Raw genomic sequence first — 18,308 nt, 5'->3', positions numbered from 1 at the left:
GTTAAGTCTAACTACAGCCAAATTTTCTAATGGCATTTAGCGATTGAATGTTTTCCCCTGTCTCCCTTTCATGAATGAAATAAAATAATCAAGATCGCTTTCAAATTACTCTCCTGCAGGTACTCCCAAAAATCTTGAGTCAAACTGCCCCAGCGTTCTGTATGGGCAGCTGCAGCTTTGTAGTGGAAAAGTCCAAGGAGTCAACAGCACGAGTTGTTGTCTGGAGGGAGATAGGAGTACAGAGGAGCTACACGATGGAAAGCACATTATGTGGATGTGACCAGGGCAAATATAAGGTAAGAAAGTATATAAGTTAAACTGTTCTTGCTTATAATTTCTACCATTTGCATTGGTGTCTTTTTCTATAAACCTGCCTGCTTGCTTGTTCACCGTAGATTTTTAAAACTCCTCTAAGATCTCTGTGTACTCTAATGTAAAATGAAATTAAATTGGTTGCATAGCAGTCTCTGTCACTAAAAACACATTATTGTATGCTTGCTTATTTGCTGATTTAACAAGCTTTCTCTTAATTATTGCTTATAGCACATATGAATGCATGTAATTAAAAAAATTTAGATAACTTCTTTCTAATAGATTATTAAGATTGGATGGTGATAAATACCAATAGTAAAATAAGAATTTTCTTTACATGTAGCAATTATAGAGTTTACCATGTCAGTTCATGGTTCTTCAGCGAGTATTTAGTAAGGTTCCAAAAAGAGTTGTTCTGTATGGCTATAGAAAAAAGCTTATAAAGTAAAACAATTTCATATTGATTCACTTCTGCTACTAGATATGTCTTCAGGAATACTCATCCTACTTGTTTATCTTCTCAAATTGGAATTTGTCTTTAATTCTTTTGAAGGACACAACTTAATAGGGGTGTTTGTTTGAGAAACAGTAGGTGAGCCTGGTGGTTGTTTCTCAGTAGCAGAGAACTTCACAAGGAAAACATTTCTAGAAAAGCAACAAATAAAGAGAAATAAAGAGCCCTAATATTATGTCTTTGGTTTCTGCCACTGTGTTGAATTTAGCTACAGATTGAAAAAAGTTTTTGAACTGAATTTTCAGAGAAAAAGTCACAATTTCCTCTGCTTCAAAATAGAGATAAGAACTATCAATTAAGAAAAAAAGACCAGAAGTCAAAAATAATGTGCTTGACAAGAAAAGAAGCCATAAAGCTAGGACAAGAGAGGGGGGAAGAAAAAAAAAAAAAACGGATTAACAAGGAATACTAATGTATATTCCAATACTTTCCAGACATCAGGAAGACAGATATTTTGGCATGAATTTTAGTAGGTCTGTAACTACTGAATGAGTGAGTTAATTTTCGCAATTAACAATAGAAGCATTCCCGTTATTATGAGAATATTCCTTTATAATTTCAGTTGTTCATCAGGTGATGACATTATGGAGCTTTAAAAAACCTATCCAAGTAACTTACTTTGAAACTTCTGGAATATTCTTACAAGCATCAACATTCATTGCCTGTTCCGCATTGCAATAGAAAGTTCATAAGGAACTGAGATACTTTACGGACAAACTTTTAAGATGCTGATGCTGCAAAGCCCTTCTTCTATAAGGGAGGAAAAAATGAATGTATTTCATGGAAAAATCACTTCTTCAAATGGGAAGATCCTCCTCCCTTGTGATAAACAAGTTGATGAGATCAAATTGCTCTTCTGTCACTTAGTTCACTTGGAATCAAACCGTTTGTGAGATCTCTGTCATCCTTTGAACATAGAGGAAGCAGCTTCATTTTTTTTTTTTAAATTACTGTAATACTGCTCTGGTTTATTGAGGAAATGTATCTGAAAAGCCAAAGCTACTAGACGGAATGAGAAAAGCAACATTTCTTCAAAGAGATGAAGAGACTGGGATTTTTTTCCTGTGGAGAGAGTGAGGCCAACATTTCCGTGAATGAATACATGGTATAAATTGGCTGACGTGTTTCATAAGGTGTTTTTCCAAAACACAAAAGGAGTTAGACTATAGAAATTCCCTTCCCACCTTCTTGCCACCCTGAAGGATGTGAGAGTTCCTATCTGACAAACTGTGCATTGTGTAAAAGTCTGAAGAACTTTTCTTCTGGCTTACTGTTATCACAGAATTTTATTAAGCCATAAAGATTACTCAAAAGTTATGTTCTTTTGGAAAAAAATGATGAGTCTCTGCCAAAGATGGATGTCAGTTTTTATTTTTATTATTATTGCTTTTAATATTTTTCATTTTACTTGATGATGCTAGGCTGTTTTCAGTTTGAAAGGAAAGAAGCTGTTCAGCTGAAGTTCTTACCTGAATTCACGATCATCTGTGATAGAGTTTTTTTCTGGAAGCAATCTTGCTTCAACTGCTAATGCGTTGTTGTAACACATTGAGGATTACTGCTACAAATATTGCCTGGTCCATCTCTGATTCAATATGCAAAAGCCAAAAGTTAAGATGAGACAGTGCTCAGAGACATGTGGATGATAATTAAGATGCTAGATATAAGGAAAATTTCTTCAGTAATGCAGATAACATAGAAGCTGAACATTAGTTGAATTAGGAAAAACACGCCTTTCATGTTTGGCAAGTAATAAGTTTGGTAGCATGACTTAATTTATAGCTTCACTGAGAAGGCTTTGCCAGTTGGAAATTTTACAATGCAGAGAAGAAAATTAATTTACCATGATCCTTGCATCTCTAGACGTTGAATTCACAAAAATGATCAGATCTTTGTAGTCTCTGCTGAATGAAAAGAACAATATAAAGTTCTACTATCCATATGACTTCTCCAAGTCTTAGTATGACTGTTTCTGATCTTTTAAAAACATATTACAGGAAGATACTTCTCAACTGTTATGGCTTAGGCTTCTACTGCAGTTCAGATTGCTCTACAAGTGCTTCACAGATGCGTATCTCTCATCTATTCCATTTTAGGTCTCTTAGTTATATCCTGTTTCTATTGTGCTGAAAATAGCAGCCATGAAACACGCACACGCTATTTATCTTTCTAACAATTCTTTTTGCACTTTATTTCATACTGTGTTCTTGTCCTTCTTCGACTTGGAGTCACTCCTCTTATACTACTGTCTATAAGGAGCCTGCCAACTAACTGTACATTCTTTGGCAACAGATAGACAATGATTGGAAAAGTTTCTGAACATCAATTTGTGCACGTTAGTAATCTGTGTAACAGTGAGGTTACTGTTACCCTTCTTCCTCTTCTGCCTACTTGTTGCCTCTTGTCCTTAATGTTATTTTAATCTCTTTGGGGCAGGGACTGTGTCTTCCTGTGATTAGCGTAGTGGAGCCCCAGCTATGATTGGGGTCTTCGAATGTTACTGATGTGCAAACAAATACAAAACAAAAACAAAAATTTGGCCTCTGTGGATAAGGTACTGCATTGGGAGTGAGGAGAACTGATTTCTGTTCCCAGCGGGGTCAGTGACATGCTGTGAGACACTGTGCAAATCGCTTCAACCCTCTCTGCCTCCATTTCTCCATCAGTAAAATGAGGATAATTCTTCCTTTATTAATAAAGTGCTTTGAAACCTACAGCACAAAAGCCTTATAAAAGAGGTAAGTAGTATTACTATTAACAATAATAATTAGTATCCAACTCTTGTTCACTGCTTTCAGGTTTCTGTGTCATTTGACTGGAGGATGACAACCTATAGAACAATGTATTGCTTTAGTTTTCTTGCTAGTAAAAAACACTTGGTGTATGAAAACTACTGATAAAAAGAGAAGCTGCAATAAAAGTTGTCAGCTTTTCCATTTATAAAGTTTGCAATTGTTCAAAACAAAAGTACATGAAGAATGTTCAGAATCTACCAATTAGTAATACAATTCTTTTTAACCTTGCATTTTATTTTATGGTATAGTGTCAGTGTGGCAACGTGCAAAGCTTGTGTGTGTGTGCCTGTTCTAGCTTTTAGGGAAAAAAATATACTCCGTTCTTTGTCTTTCATACATTCTCGTGCTGGAGAGCTTAGCTTGCCACTGGTTCCTGGTTCTTCTGCTCTTGTGCTTATTTTGTCAAAGCATCTTTTTAACTACCCTTTTCCTGGAGAGGATTAGAAGATACAAACTAAACTCTTAAAATTCTCCTGAGATAAAGAAGATGCAGAGGGAAGACTGAGTGAGATTGTGACATTTAATCTGTTATCATATATATGGTTCAGTACTGACTAATTCTGTAATTGTTGAGGGCCACTCTGTAGCATCATTCTTTTTTCATAAAGCAGTTGATGTTAGAGGTACTCTTCTTACATAATGCACTGCTCACCAAATTAAATGTATGTAACATGATGGGAGACTTTGTCACTTATGTAATATTGGAGAATAATACATGAATTCCACTTTCTGGAGACTTTCTGAAGAATGTTGTATTTAACGTCGTAGTATTCGAAAACTTTTTTTTTTAAATTCTGTCCCAGGTTTTATAAATAATGTAGACTTTTAAACTTGGACATGATCTCTGATCTCTCCTCTTAGTGCTGGGTAGAGTTCTATGAATATTGATGTGCTAGAAATGTTAAGCAGGAGGCTCTGAAGAAATATGGAGGTGTCCAGAAACGGCTGTTCTCCCTTAGGAGATTCAATTTGTTATCCTTTGTTCTATCTGTTTTTTGCTAAGTGTTTATACTGCAGTTCTTAAATGTATTGTAAATAGTAATTTTGCTGTATGTGTGCGTCCATCATCAGGTACCTATTTTTAAATCTTATTTTTAAATTAGGGGCTGCAAATAGGGACAAGAGAACTGGAGGAAATGGGAGCCAAGTTCTGTGTTGGCTTACTGCGTTTAAAAAGAATGGCTTCACCTTTGGAATACAATCTGCCTTCTGGTCTGCTGGATATTGAAAGTGAGCTGATTGAGTCAAGCTGTAAAGTGACAAGGTAATACATACTTACTATATTTTGAATTTTTCAGGAAAAGATTAGTTTCTCAAATGAAGTGACAATTCTCTCAAAAATGTTCTTCCACACATCAAAAAGAATGTGACATGATAGTTTTCCAATATACTAACGTTGCTGTTACACTACCTTGTTAATTCAACTGCTTCAAACTTCTGAAGAAAGCAGTAGTACACAGCTATATTGTTACATTTGTTGCTGGTGTAAATTTAAAAGTAATCAAGTAGTTATTATATTCAATAAAACAATAAGTCTCAACTATCTCTTCCTGACAGCATTTTTTTGTGTGGCTGGTTACAGTATTAAAAATTTATTTAGTCAGACTTGATCTGTATAAGTTGAATGTCACCTTAGGAGTTGGAATTTTTTCTTCTATTTTTTTTTTTTCCCCTTTGATATACATATGTAGAACATTTGAAGAATTTAAAACATGTGAAATAATGTTTGGGTAACAACAACAACAACAAAAAGGATTGTACCTGTTCAGCAGTAAGCTTATTAAGTTACCAAATCATTAAAGCTCTAGGCTGACTTAAAAATATGCATACTATTTCATATATCCATATATGTCATCATTTACTATCTATTTGTGCATGTAATTTGCAGTACACAGTAAACAAGTGATTTCAAACACGTCTTGAAAATATGATTAGAAATTAAATAAAATGGAGTTACAGATATCAGAAAAGCATTTAAGTAAGATTATAAAAAGGCAAGATTTACATGGTATGATATGTTATCCCTTGGTATATTTTGTGCACAGAATGGTTTTATGGTGGCTTTGGCTGCAGCTCCAACTTAGCTAAAGTGATGTTGGGGAAAAATGGCACTTATTGCTGCTTTTATAGAACTAAAATAGGGAGATGCTTGAGCTGCTATGACTTTAGACGCTATACTAATGAGGAATTTGTCTATAAACTATGTAAAACCAGCGGAGATATGGGAGGGTATCAGTAGTACCCTGAAAAAGTAGGGAGGTGATGTTCTGTTTCTGTATTTAAACACCTCATCAGATTGTGGAATACTGAAAACAAATGAAGCTTGAATTCAGGAAGGCGGGAAAATCATTGGGACAAGTCAGCGTGGATTTTCAGCAAGAGGAAAAAGTCACAGAATCACAAAATGGTTTGGGTTGAAAGGGACTTTAAGCCTATCTAATTCCTATCTAGCCTATGTGTATGGACACCTCCTTCTAGACCAGGTTGCTCAAAGCTTCTCCAGCCTGGCCTTGAATACCTTAAGAGGGATGCAGCCACAACCTCACTGAGCAACCTCTTCCAGTGTCTCACCACCCTCGCAGTAAAGCATTTATTCCTAATATCTAGACTAAATCTACCCTCTTCCTGTTTAAGGTCATTTCTCCTCATCCTGTTGCAACCTGCCAATATAAAAAGTCCCTTCTCAACTTTCCTGTAGGCCCCCTTCAGATACAGGAAGGCCTCTATAAGGTCCATTCCTTTCCCCAGACTGAAGAGCCCCAACTCACTCAGCATGTCCCTGTAGGGGAGGTGCTTCAGTCCTCTGGTCATCTTCATGGCCCTTAGCTCAATGTATCCCTTGTGTTGGGGGCACCGGAACTGAATGCAAAGGTGTGCTTGACCAATCTGATAACCTTTCATGCTGAAATGATTGGCCGGATAGACAAGGGAAGAACAGTGGATATTGTCTGCCTGAACTTCAGTACGGTTTTTGACGCAGGCTCACATAAAATCCTCATAGATAAGCTGATGAAGTATGAGATGGATGAGCAGACCATGAGTTAGACTGAAGAATGGCTGAAAGGCGGTGCCTAGAGTGATGACCAGAATAGTATAAAGTCTAGTTGAAGGCCATCAGCTTTGTACTGCAGAGTTCAGTAGTGGATCCCATCCTGTTCAGCATCTTCATTCATGGTCTGGATAATGGGGCAGAGTGTACCTTCAACAAGTTCTCTGAGTCAGAACTGAGAGAAGTGGCCTGATAGGGCAGAGAGATGGGCCTTGATAGGCTTGAGAAATGGGTAGAGGCAAAGCTCAGCAAAGGGAACTGCAGTGTCCTGTACCTGGGGAGAGACAACCTCATGCACCAGTATATGCTGAGGGCCACTAAGTTGGAGATTATCTCAGCAGCAGAGCACCTGGGAGTCCTGGTAGATCTACACAAGCTAGACATGAACCAGCCATGTGCCTTTTCTGCAAGGATGAATAATGGTATCTTTGTCTGCCTGAGGAGGAACATTGCCAGCAGCTTCAGAGTGACCCTTTCTCTCAACACTGGAATGGGAAGCCCGCAGCTTGAATTTGTTTCCAGGTCTGGGCTCTCCTTTACAGAAGACAAATAATTTGGAGAGAGACTAACAAAAGAACCCTACTATGATTAAGGGACTGGAGTGTTTCCCATTAGGAGGAGAGGCTGAATGAGCTGGGACCCCTAGAGAGTGCTTAGGGGGTGGATCTTGTTGTTAAGGTGCCCAAATACCTGAAGGGAGCCTGTAAGGAAAACAGAGCCAGGCTGTATATGTTAGTGACAGGACAGGATACAATGAACAAAGACTGAAACAGAGAGAAATCATATTTAAATATTAATATATTTATATTATAAAAATAACCCATCTTGCTGTGGATGTTCTCAGACACTGGAATATGCTTTCCTTGAGAGTTGTGGAGTTTCTGTTCTTGGAAATATTCAAAAGTCATCATATTCAGAAGAACATGTTTGTAGGCAGCCATATCTAGGTAGCCAAGCTTGAGCAGGGAGGTTGGACAAAATGATCTCCAGGGGTTCTTTCCAACTTCAACCATGCTGTGAGCCTGTGAAAATGAGAGAGTGTTTTTAAGTCTGCTCTCAGAAACACTGAGTGCTAGTGTTTTGGCAGTGTTAAATTAGAATGCTAAGTGAAGCAATTGGAATACAAGATTTCTTCTGTCCATTAGTGCAGGATGCTGAGCTTCAAGAGTTAATACAGACAAGTTATGCTTATTCTGTCACTTCCTCATGTATTGCCTTGAGTACGTATTTTCAAGAGGAGTTTTTATTTCATTTGCAGCTAATATTAAAATGACTGTAGAATATTTTCCTATCCAGAAGTGTTACATGACTGTCAGTTTTATTAGAACCAAGCTTCAATATAGATTTGTCTCTTTGAAATGTTTAACCTTGAATTGCAGTATTTTGAATCAAGATGTGTTTGTGAGTAATTATTAGGGTGGCGCTGAAGAACAGCCCCAGATTTCTACACAGCTTTGTTTCACGTGGTGCCTCAGATTCAGAATTTATATTTTATACTGTCTCTACTAAGAGAAGTTAACGTGGCAGTTCACAAATAGTTGTGGTGTTTTAGAAAAAAAGAAGTGCTGGATTTCTTAGTCTGTTAATGTTACACGTGGTTGAGTGGCATTGAAACTGTACTTTGTGAATTGAGGAATGCCATACATGAGTCACTCCCTGCAGTTTCTGGCAGAGAGCTAAAGAAACATCAGAAGTGTATTAGCATCGGGATTCAATAAAAAAAGGTGAGAAGTCATGTACCAGTCAGCCTCATAACATACTACTTTATATAAACACATGAACAAAAAATCCAGCTGTAATTTTATTTGAAGAAAGTGAATAAAGATGTAACTACTGCTTGACATTGTTTCCAGGGTGAGCGGCAGCAGAGGTGCTAAGGGGAACTGTGGGGAGGAGAGTTCAGTATGTGTTACCATGCCAGTCTTTTAAGTGATCCTCAGTGGAAAAGATTAGACTAAATGTAATACTAATCTTGCAGTATGAATTAAATTTATTACCTTGAGAGATGTGGTAAAGTCTGTGTAATGAAACAAAAACACATGACTGCATGTTAGGACTTACTGGAATATTTTTTACGAATAACCTGACCTCTTTTGGAAATTCTAGCTGTTCCATTAGTTGTTTTGACGCTCGTTGGCATGTTCTAGAACATTTTGTATTTTGTTAATTTTATTTAATTATAGTAGGGAAGCAGACTGCACTTTTCTGAATGCTTTTAGATATCTGCGAAACAGTCGAAAGATCATACTGCTAAAAGGAGCTCTGTGTGAGGGGAAAAAACAGTTGCGAAATCCATTTTTCTGCACTTACACTCTTAGACTTGAGAAAATGCATCAGTGTGGTAGGGGCAAGGAGTGCGGGGCTCATGCAGAATAATGTGACAAAGATCCTCTTGCAAAAAGGTCTCCTTTTAGGCTGCCAGAAAGAAACCAAATTTGACCTACTTTGTTTCCTTTCATCTTAATAACTGCCTGGCCAGAATCATGGTGCAAGAGAGACATTGAGTTACTAGGAAGGGTCCAGCGTAGGGCCACAAAAATTATTGTATTCTAGAATGTTCTTGAGTTGAAAGGAACCTAAGTTCTTTACTATGGTGAGGTGCTGGAACAGGCTGCCCAGAGAGGTTGTGGATGCCCCGTTCCTGGAGGTGTTAAAGGCCAGAATGGATGGGGCCCTGGGCAGCCTGGTCTAGTATTAAATAGGGAGATTGATTGCCCTGCATGTGGCAGGGGAGTTGAAGATTCATAATCCTTGAGGTCCCTTCCAACCCTGGCCATTCTGAGATTCTGTGAACCATAAAGATCATGTAGTTTCAACACCTCTGCTATGGGCAGGTTGGTCACCCACCAGATCAGGCTGCCCAGGGCCCCATCCAATCTGGTCTTGAACTCAACTCTTCCAGAGATGGGGCATCTGCAACATCTCTGGGCAACTTGTTCAGCATCTCACCAGATTCTGAGTGAGAACTTTCCCCCTAACATCTAATCTGAACACCAGGTGTCGTGCAGGTAAAAGAACACTGATAAAGGCTGCCCAGAGGCTGTGGGACCTTCTCCTTGGAGATCTTCAGAAGCCTCTTGGGTGTATTTCTGGGCAGGCTGCTCTGGGTGTGCCTACTTGGGCACGGGTTCAGACAAGTGGACCCAGAGGTCCCTGTCAACTTCAGGCATTCTGTGATGCTGTGATACCACTTTTCATGCTTTTCTTCCATTTATGGTAATGTGATCCAAATACTAGTGTACAAAGTACTGCAGTCAACGATTTTTGAACCCAAGTAATTTAATCCAGTTCTGAGTTTTACAAAATGTATTTCAGGATGATTCCACAAAGCGTTAAGGTAACTTGTGATTAAGCTGTGGAATGAAATTATGTGACAGTGAAAATGAGAATAATTGAAATATTTAAATTGAATACACAGCTTCTTATGGTTTGAAAAGGAATTGGCACATAATTTTTCTTTTTAGTGTTAGAAGTTCTAAATTTAGTATTTAAGGATTATAGTTAATGCTTTCGGTAAACAAACAGGTGAAGAGCTCCTTATGGGAACAGCACATGGAGATGAATTTGTGGTGTTGCTTACTGTTGCAGCTTTGCTGTTTCCTGTAAAGGAATATAGATCCTAAAGATAAATCAAAAGCATAAGTATGTACAGGTGATTCCTTTGTGATATTTCTTTATTCTTCTGCTCTTTCAGAATTTTTCTTTCCCTTCCATTGCAGTTCTAAAAGAAATCATTAGTTCTTAGGTTTTCTCTCCTTCCTTTTCCAACTCCGCAGGCATCTGCAGCTTTCCATGGTTTGGCAGGGAATATTTCTTTCTTTCTTTTTCTACAGAAGCTTTTAAATGTGTACACAAAAATAAACACAGGTTTATTTTTGAATATGTTTGAAGCATTAATTTATGTAAGAAAAATGTAGTAAAATATTGTAATTAAAAATAATGTTTCAGAGAGAGTTTATGTTCATTCCTAAATTCTGTTTATTTGATGGCAGATTGTAGAAGATAGTTTATGAAATTAAAGGAATATTCTTAAAGTTCTTAATAAATGTGAGGAACACAAAATTGTATCAGTTGTATTACTTCATATTGATGAATTCATCACTTCACCATAAAATCTTGTTTAAGTAAGTTTCTGCAAAACTTCTAAGAAATTTTATAACATAAAGCACTGAGATTATACATTACACTGCTGACTCTGGTTGTATGATAAACAACAAAATTTGAGACCAATAATGGTTTCCTTTTAAAATCAAAAGCAGGAGGTATATGAGTAGAGGAAGAGGAATTATTGAGTAAGTTAATTAGATGCAGCTCAAGGGAAAATTTGGGAGATTAAAACCCACAGAATCAGCATGATGGCAGCTAAGAGTATATTATCACAAGGTATGTTGAGGGTGGGCAGTGGCAGGGAGGCAAATGAAGAATTTGATTAAGCAGCAATAGATTTTTTCAGTTGCTTGGATTTCTGCATTTTTTCCTTTTCACCAAGCCTCAGTGAATTGATAATTATACTTTGCAGATACATGCTACCCTATAGAATAAAGATTTATGGAAATTTAAATATCCAAGGCTAATCTGCTACATCAGATGCAAAGCATCACGGAAAAGCAAATGTCTGTAAGTGGTATGTAAGTTTCTCCTATGAATGTACAAAGTACTGGAGTACCGTCTTGCAAGGAATGAAGATTCAAGAAAGGGAAAATTAAGAACTAGAAATATAAAATCTTAATATTTGTTTTCAGTAATTAAAAAAGTGATGGTGCATTGTATCTTGGATGGCAGTAGAAAGCTAAAACTGAGGCAGATTTCTGAGACAGTTTTGAAGTTAAATGTTTATGTAGTTTTGAGACTCAGATCTGCTATTTTGGTTATTGTCTTGAATAGAGAATGTAATTTATAATTTTGATTTATCAAAGAAGAAATACCAACTAAATGTATCCCTCCAGAATTTTGAATGTGTACATATCAGAGCAGATATCTAAAACATCTTCTCTCAGACATACTGGCTTCAAAGACCGTGCACATCGTCTGACTTTGTAAAAGTTACGAGTGTGCATATGTATGCAAGCACATGTGAATATATATGAAATAAATGCACAGAAGTGTGACAAAAACATGTAATACATACATGTGCATATTTTGCAATGAAGTGAAAAATTGAACATTCTATGAACAGGTGAACTATGAAATTTGAGGTTTGCTTGTTTGCCCAGCTTTTTGTGTAGAACAGGCTGTGTTGGTTGGCCTTTTCTTTCTTGTACTGCGATAACTATGTGAGTTTAATTCCCAAATAATGGCACTTACTTAAAAAAAAAAAAAAAAGTTTTTCAGAGAGCTTTGCTAGACTGTAGAGCCTCTTAATAACATGAATTTTCCTAAGTGCCTACAGTAATGTATTAATGTCCCACTGTCAGTGTTATGAAGAATTTGTCATTGACATATACTGTTGTATGTAGCTTTTTGTTTCAGTATTCAGAATTGTTAGTTAAGATAGGACCAGCATTCAGATTTAATGGCTTCATTCCTTGTGAATTGCAGTGTGGATTTCTTGTATATGAAATCAAACAAGTACACATCTACGTTAAGTGGTTAGAAGCAGGAGCTGCAAAAAAGTTGTGCATTTGTTGAAATGTGGTATACTTGCTTTCTTGGTATCTCATTGAATAAGAGAAACACTTAAACTTTTTTTTTTTCCCCTTATAAAATACTTGTCAGGTAGTGAATGTCTAAGGCAGAAAAAATCACAAGGTGAAAGCTCAAAAGCCTGTGTTTCCTTTCTGGTTCTGTGACAGGTTATTCACATGAAGTGTGCATATCCTTTATGATGCCTTGGTTTCCCCACCTGTAAAATGAGGAGGCATCATAGAAAAGATATAGATTGTTCCCTGCACTCATTAGTTGTCTTAAATGGAAACAGTTTTGTAAAAACACCAGTTCTTCAACCAACATATTGGGTTGTTGCCCCAGTTACAGCTAAATAATAGGAGTATCTAGTTTTGTTCAACTGAACTGTTGTACAGATTGCTTTAAATATGAATCCAGAGGCTGGCTGAATTGAGTTTTCAATAATTTATTTTTGTACTATTTTAGGTTTTACTTCCATTTTTAATAAGCTAGGACTATCAATCTCATTTGTTGTTATTCCATTATATAAATTAACTGCCAACAGCACAAAAGGTTATAATGTAGTGTTTTATTGAGACTACAAGTAGAAGAAAAACAGTATGAAATTTCCTTGTATTGAATAGAAAAATTGCACTGAAGATTCAGGTGATCTACTTAAGCTCTTAATAGACCTCTAGAAAGAAATAATGATTAATCCTTTTAATTTTAAAGCCACAACCAAGATAAGTTGAAGTGTGCCTTAAGAGAGAAGTCATCAAAATTAATAGGCAAGCATTTATGCAAGTACCTGGTGATCTCTCTTTTGTATTAGTTGTGTGTGAGTTGATTATTAGGAAAAAGGCATTGAAAACCTTCTTAGTACTTCATCTGAATGTAAAATTACTTATGAAATATTTAGCAATACTTGGTGCTTTTAAGCAGAAAGTGTTCTGTGTTCCAAGGGAGAGCAGTGAAACTGCATCTGGAAAGTGCCTATGATTTTGCTTGTTGAGATGATCAGAAAGTTACTTACTAAGCTTCCTCTAATTTACACTAAGGTGACAGTTCCATTGTTCTTGGAGGCCGTGAGTTCAGGACACAGACTGCTGTGCAGACAGCGGTATCAGCCATAGGACACATGGAAATTTATCTTAATTGTAGGCCAAAAAAAATCTCCTTTTTTGTCATTTCTGGCATGTACAGTGCAATTGTTCACAGTGCTTTTCTGTAAAATGTGTGTTTACTAAAATACATTTCCAGTCAGATTGTTAGACTGTGATCTGTTTGGTGTTTTTTTTTCTCAATTTGTTTATAGCAGCTGCTATTTCTGTATTTGTGTCCTGCAGCAATGTATGATAGTGCTATAAGTATATGATGTTAGTACAGGTCATTAGTGTGATTTTTTTTATCGTAGAGCTGACTTATCCTGGGACATGTCGATAATGAGTTGTATATGACTGACTAATTAATTCAGAGTGTTACAGATGTGTTTTTATCTCTTGGTTGTCTTACCTGTAATCAAAAATCAGTTTCAGGTAAACTTCTTTTCCTGAGGTAATTTTTGGATTATGTCAGGATAGCGACAGGGCACAGTCTCAATGCTGTGTTCGGAGTAGAGCTTCAACATAATTTATGCAACTTCTTGTTCATTTTAGCCCTACGACATACGTTTTGGATGAAGATGAGCCTCGCTTTCTTGAAGAAGTTGATTATAGTGCAGAAAGTAATGATGATCAGGATGTTGAATTAGCTGATAATGTGGGTGATTATGAGGCCAGCAATCAAGAAGATGGACTCTCAGACTCAGATTCAACCAGGATACTCCTTTCTTGAAGCATCTTTGCAGCTGGTAATAAGAAATGAGGAATCTTGGGTTCTTGTACTCACATACTTCTTCACTCAAGTCTACTAAGGGGATAAGCTTAAAGAACCACAGTAACTGGGTCCTTTCAAGCTCAAGGACAATAAATATTTGTGATTTCTCATAAATTGGCACTTATTTTATTTAAGGAGTTCTCTGTTTTCTCTGAGCATGAACTAGATAAATTTCCTTACTGGTTCATTTTCTACTGAGTAACATTGCATGACATTTTGTGTCCTTAAAGCCTATCATAATAATTAAAAAAAAAAAAAAAAAAGGATAATAATTTGTGATGTGTCAGGATACAGAAATGAATTCTTTGTGCTAGGGCTGCTTTCTGAAAAATTCATCTGTACAGATTTTTTAAAATTCTGTTTGTATGTGTGTGTGTATATGCGCGTGTGTATACTGAGGTGAAAAGGTTATTTTTCAATATCATGTTAATACAGATACTTGATTGTGTTTGCAATAATGTAGTGCCTGCTCTGAAATCATTTGATAATTACCAAATTAAAAATGAAAAAGTGATGTATGAATTGTTGCTCTTGTTTCTTGCTTCTGAGGATTGTATGATGTTACCACAGTACTAGCTGAAACTATAACATCTGTTCATAGTACAAAGTTCTGCACTGCAGCCAATTCTGCCTGTATTCACAAGAACTGTACGCTTGTTTAAAAGTCTTTCCCTATTAAAAAAACATGGCTTAATATGAAAAGATGAAGTGTACATGACTACAAGAAGTGGATTAGATGTGTGCCTTGTATGTATGTTTACTACCCGTTGCTTGTTTTCTCTTGTTCAGTATGCACGTAGTTAAAGAGTTCAATTTACTGCAGGCACAATAATGTATATATCCAATTTAAATGCTTAAAGAGGGAAGGTCCAATTTTGTTGAAACATCTTTTAATTGGTCTGAATTCAGTGTTAAACCTCCTCTGAGAAGGAGATTGGACTATGTAGCCTCCTGAGCTCCTTTCCAGCCTGAAAAACTGCTATGATTTTGTATTCTTCATGTCTAAAGCCAAGCTGTCAGACACGAGTTTTCATTTTTTTGTCTTCTCCTGTCATCTGCCAGCTCCTTTGCCTCTTTGCTTAGTATAAAATCTAATGCAGAAATGAAGTTGCACACTTTCATTTACAGAACTCACATGTTTTGCAATGAAAAATATTTTTCCGAAAGATTTTCACTGGATGTGACCTTATTGCATTATTCATTTTCTGTTGCATGTGCAGAGGCTTAAAGAGCATGAAGAATAACACTTATTAATTGCAGGAGGGTTTAATTGATGAGAACATTGCATTTACTATTGCAAATGAAACTATATGAAGGGTGCCATTGGCAGAAGGATTGAAATAAATCAGGGAATTAACTATGTTGATTCATTAATGCTAGGACGCTTTTTTTCACCAGGAGTTGCCATTTCAAATGGAGTGCTGGTTAGTGATGTCTGTATCATTCTAATTCTGAAACTGAGGAAGGGTTTCTGACCCTCTGGTGATTTGCTGCTATATTTTTGTTTAAAGATTTACATTTATGCTAATAATTATACACTGTGGAGGTGTGAGGCTATAATGAAGTCAGATTCTTATCCCCATATATATTTCTATCTAGCGAAAATTATAATTTCTCGTATTCTTAGAGCTACATACTGTAAACAAGAAAGTTTATTTCATAACCTGTTGAAGAGGTGTTACCTGCACTGAAATTACAGGGAATTACCTGCCAACTTTGAAATATCTTTAACCCAATGAAAGCAGTGCAGAATGCTCTTATTACAGTGCCACTTTACTAGGTCTCTGCATGAATAGATTTTCATCCTTATGGATTCACACATCAGTAACTTCAGTGAATAATTTTGGCTTAAATTTTGGAAGGTGCAGGATGCCAGGTGTTAGTTTACCCAACTGTGCATTTTTTCATTGCCTCCTATAAATTTGTATTAGTCCTGGAATACTTTTTGCACACTACAAGCAAGACTAGAAATGTGCTAGATCCAATTAGAAATAATTCTGGTTTAGTAGTAAAAAAACAAATATGGTATTTTCATCCAAAATAAATACACATCTATGTACTCGTGTCTTGTACAGCTTCTAGATAGTGCAAAAAAAAAAAAAAAGTTATGAATGACTTAAGCAATGACTCAGGATAACAGGCACTTTTCTAAAATACTGTTCTTTTTACGCATTAGATTCTAAGGTACTTAAAAATTAGATTTCTATATTTGATTTAGAAGTCAAGCTGTCAGTTGTGGGTCTGAACTACTTCAGTGCAAAACTGCAGTGCAAGAGTGAAACTGTCCTTACCTTGCACGTTGTGGAAACTGCAAAGGCCATGTGTCTGGCATGCACCTTGTTTGCAGGTACATCATTCTCAAAGGCCAGGTCTCCATTTGTGCCCACAGGGACTCAGGTTCTTGTTTTGAGCTGCCACAGCCCTAGCTACTTCACCTATTTATCCCTTCTCTATTACTTGTTGCCACTGTTAACAGCACTGTTGGCATTCACACTCCAGTATTCCACAGGTAGTGTGGTGAGAAGTTGGACGGCTTAGCTGAATGTGGAATAGGTGGGGCTTGAGCACCTGCAGCCCTGTTACAGAGGCATTCACCCACATTAAACAGCCAGAACAGGAGCTCCTCATCAGCCACTGATCAATCTATCATGGCCTGACCCAGAGAACTCATTGTCTTTGTTTTATGTATTGACACTTCAACATATTTTTGGTTTTAAATGATGCTCTTTTACTGTAAGCATGACTGATTCTCTACAAGAAAAGGAGTAATGTCTTTTTCCTGTAACAATAAGAAATAAGGTTAAAAACAGTAATTAGATTTGTGTTATTTGCTGTCTGTCTTCTAAGTAATTGCTGGATGATGAATTCCTTTATTCCCTCTCCAGGTATCATTCAAAATACAGCTAAAATTTGATATTGTGTCTTCACTGGTTACATCACTTGGTGTAATGTAACTACAACCAAGACTGCAGTTAGTGCCAAAGTCTTCTCTGGTTGTTTCTGGAAGTAGATTGCTTTATCAGGGCGAGCTGATTCTATTCTCGAATAAGACTGCAGTGGTAGTAATGACAGTTTCCAAAATGCAAGAATTCCAGGAAACAGAAAGTTGCCATTGTAATGCTGTGATAGATATACTTGTTGCAGTGTTATTATGCATGCCTCAAGTAACAGTACTTATTAATAAAAATATATAATAAAGAATGAATTACAATCACTTTGCTCTCCTACACATTTTATTGGTTATAAATTTAAAGGCTTTCTTGTAATAGCATTTGCTATTGACCTACCTAAATTGGGTTTGTGCTTAGCATTTCAGAAAAGATACTGTTTTTGTTCTCTGTCAAAGTCAACACACTGCAGGCTTTTACAGCTATTTGCACATTAATAGACTGAATTGTAACTCTTAAAAAAAATTAATACCCTTCTGATCTTCTGAAGATTTTGGATGAACTAGTGGAGGACATCACAGTGCACACAGAAGAGGGATTTTTGGTGAGGGTCTTTCTGCCCTACACAGCAAACAGACTTCTAACTGATCTAAGAAAGGCCTCGTTTTCTTCTTCAGTAAGTCATCCCATTATAGTCCACCTTGGGCTGAAAGTGAGGACTAGCTCACTTTTGCTATTTGCAGCAGCAGTCTTAGTATTTCAGATTTATTGGTTTTTAAGGAAATATTTAATATGGGAAGCTGGTCTTTAGGTTGCATGGAGCAGTATAGAAACAGTGGTTACTAGCAGTCATCAGCATCATTTTCTCAAATACACATGCAGTTTACAAAGCTAAGTCTGTCCTGCTTGATTGAATTGAAAACTTCATTCACAAGCTCTGTCATCCAAACTTGCAAAGTTAAGTAAAGTCATTGTAACTCTGAAGTTAGTCTAAGAATATCTTTCTTTGAAATATATATATATATATTTTTAGGTCATCAGGATGTAAAGCATTTGTTTTATGACCTTGCACAGTATTTGCTGAAACCAACTATTCTGACTATTACTGACTTTGAATAAACTTCTTCAAAATGTGAACTACTAAACAGCTATCAAAGGATACACTATCTTAAATTATGTATGGCTTGGCTGTTCTCAATGGCATTGTTTAGTTGCTGTTAAGTAGTTCATAAAACATATTCCATTAATCCTTATATTGCACAAGATGTTAG

The 18,308-nt window shown here is 36.5% G+C and overlaps 1 protein-coding gene across 9 annotated transcripts in view; it reads left to right on the top strand.

Moving 5' to 3' along the window:
- The window catches only part of AGTPBP1 (ATP/GTP binding carboxypeptidase 1), a 67,755-nt gene extending 50,392 nt beyond the window's left edge, over nucleotides 1-17,363 (top strand). For 5 of the 9 annotated variants that reach the window (XM_042826885.1, XM_042826883.1, XM_042826884.1 and 2 more), the window contains 3 exons: nucleotides 120-296; nucleotides 4,725-4,885; nucleotides 13,930-17,363. In XM_042826885.1, coding sequence (XP_042682819.1) covers nucleotides 120-296; nucleotides 4,725-4,885; nucleotides 13,930-14,107 — 516 coding nt within the window. In that variant the 3' untranslated portion in view covers nucleotides 14,108-17,363. The other 4 variants (XR_006170290.1, XR_006170289.1, XR_006170288.1 and 1 more) reach the window with 4 other exon arrangements.
- The last annotated feature ends 945 nt before the right edge of the window (nucleotides 17,364-18,308 follow it).

This window comes from Centrocercus urophasianus, unplaced genomic scaffold (genome assembly GCF_019232065.1).
Source record: "Centrocercus urophasianus isolate 14NV4802_14NV808 unplaced genomic scaffold, USGS_Curo_1.0 seq_27, whole genome shotgun sequence".
In the NCBI taxonomy this organism is placed as follows: Eukaryota; Metazoa; Chordata; class Aves; order Galliformes; family Phasianidae; genus Centrocercus; species Centrocercus urophasianus.
This window is presented reverse-complemented; position numbering and strand designations above follow the sequence as displayed.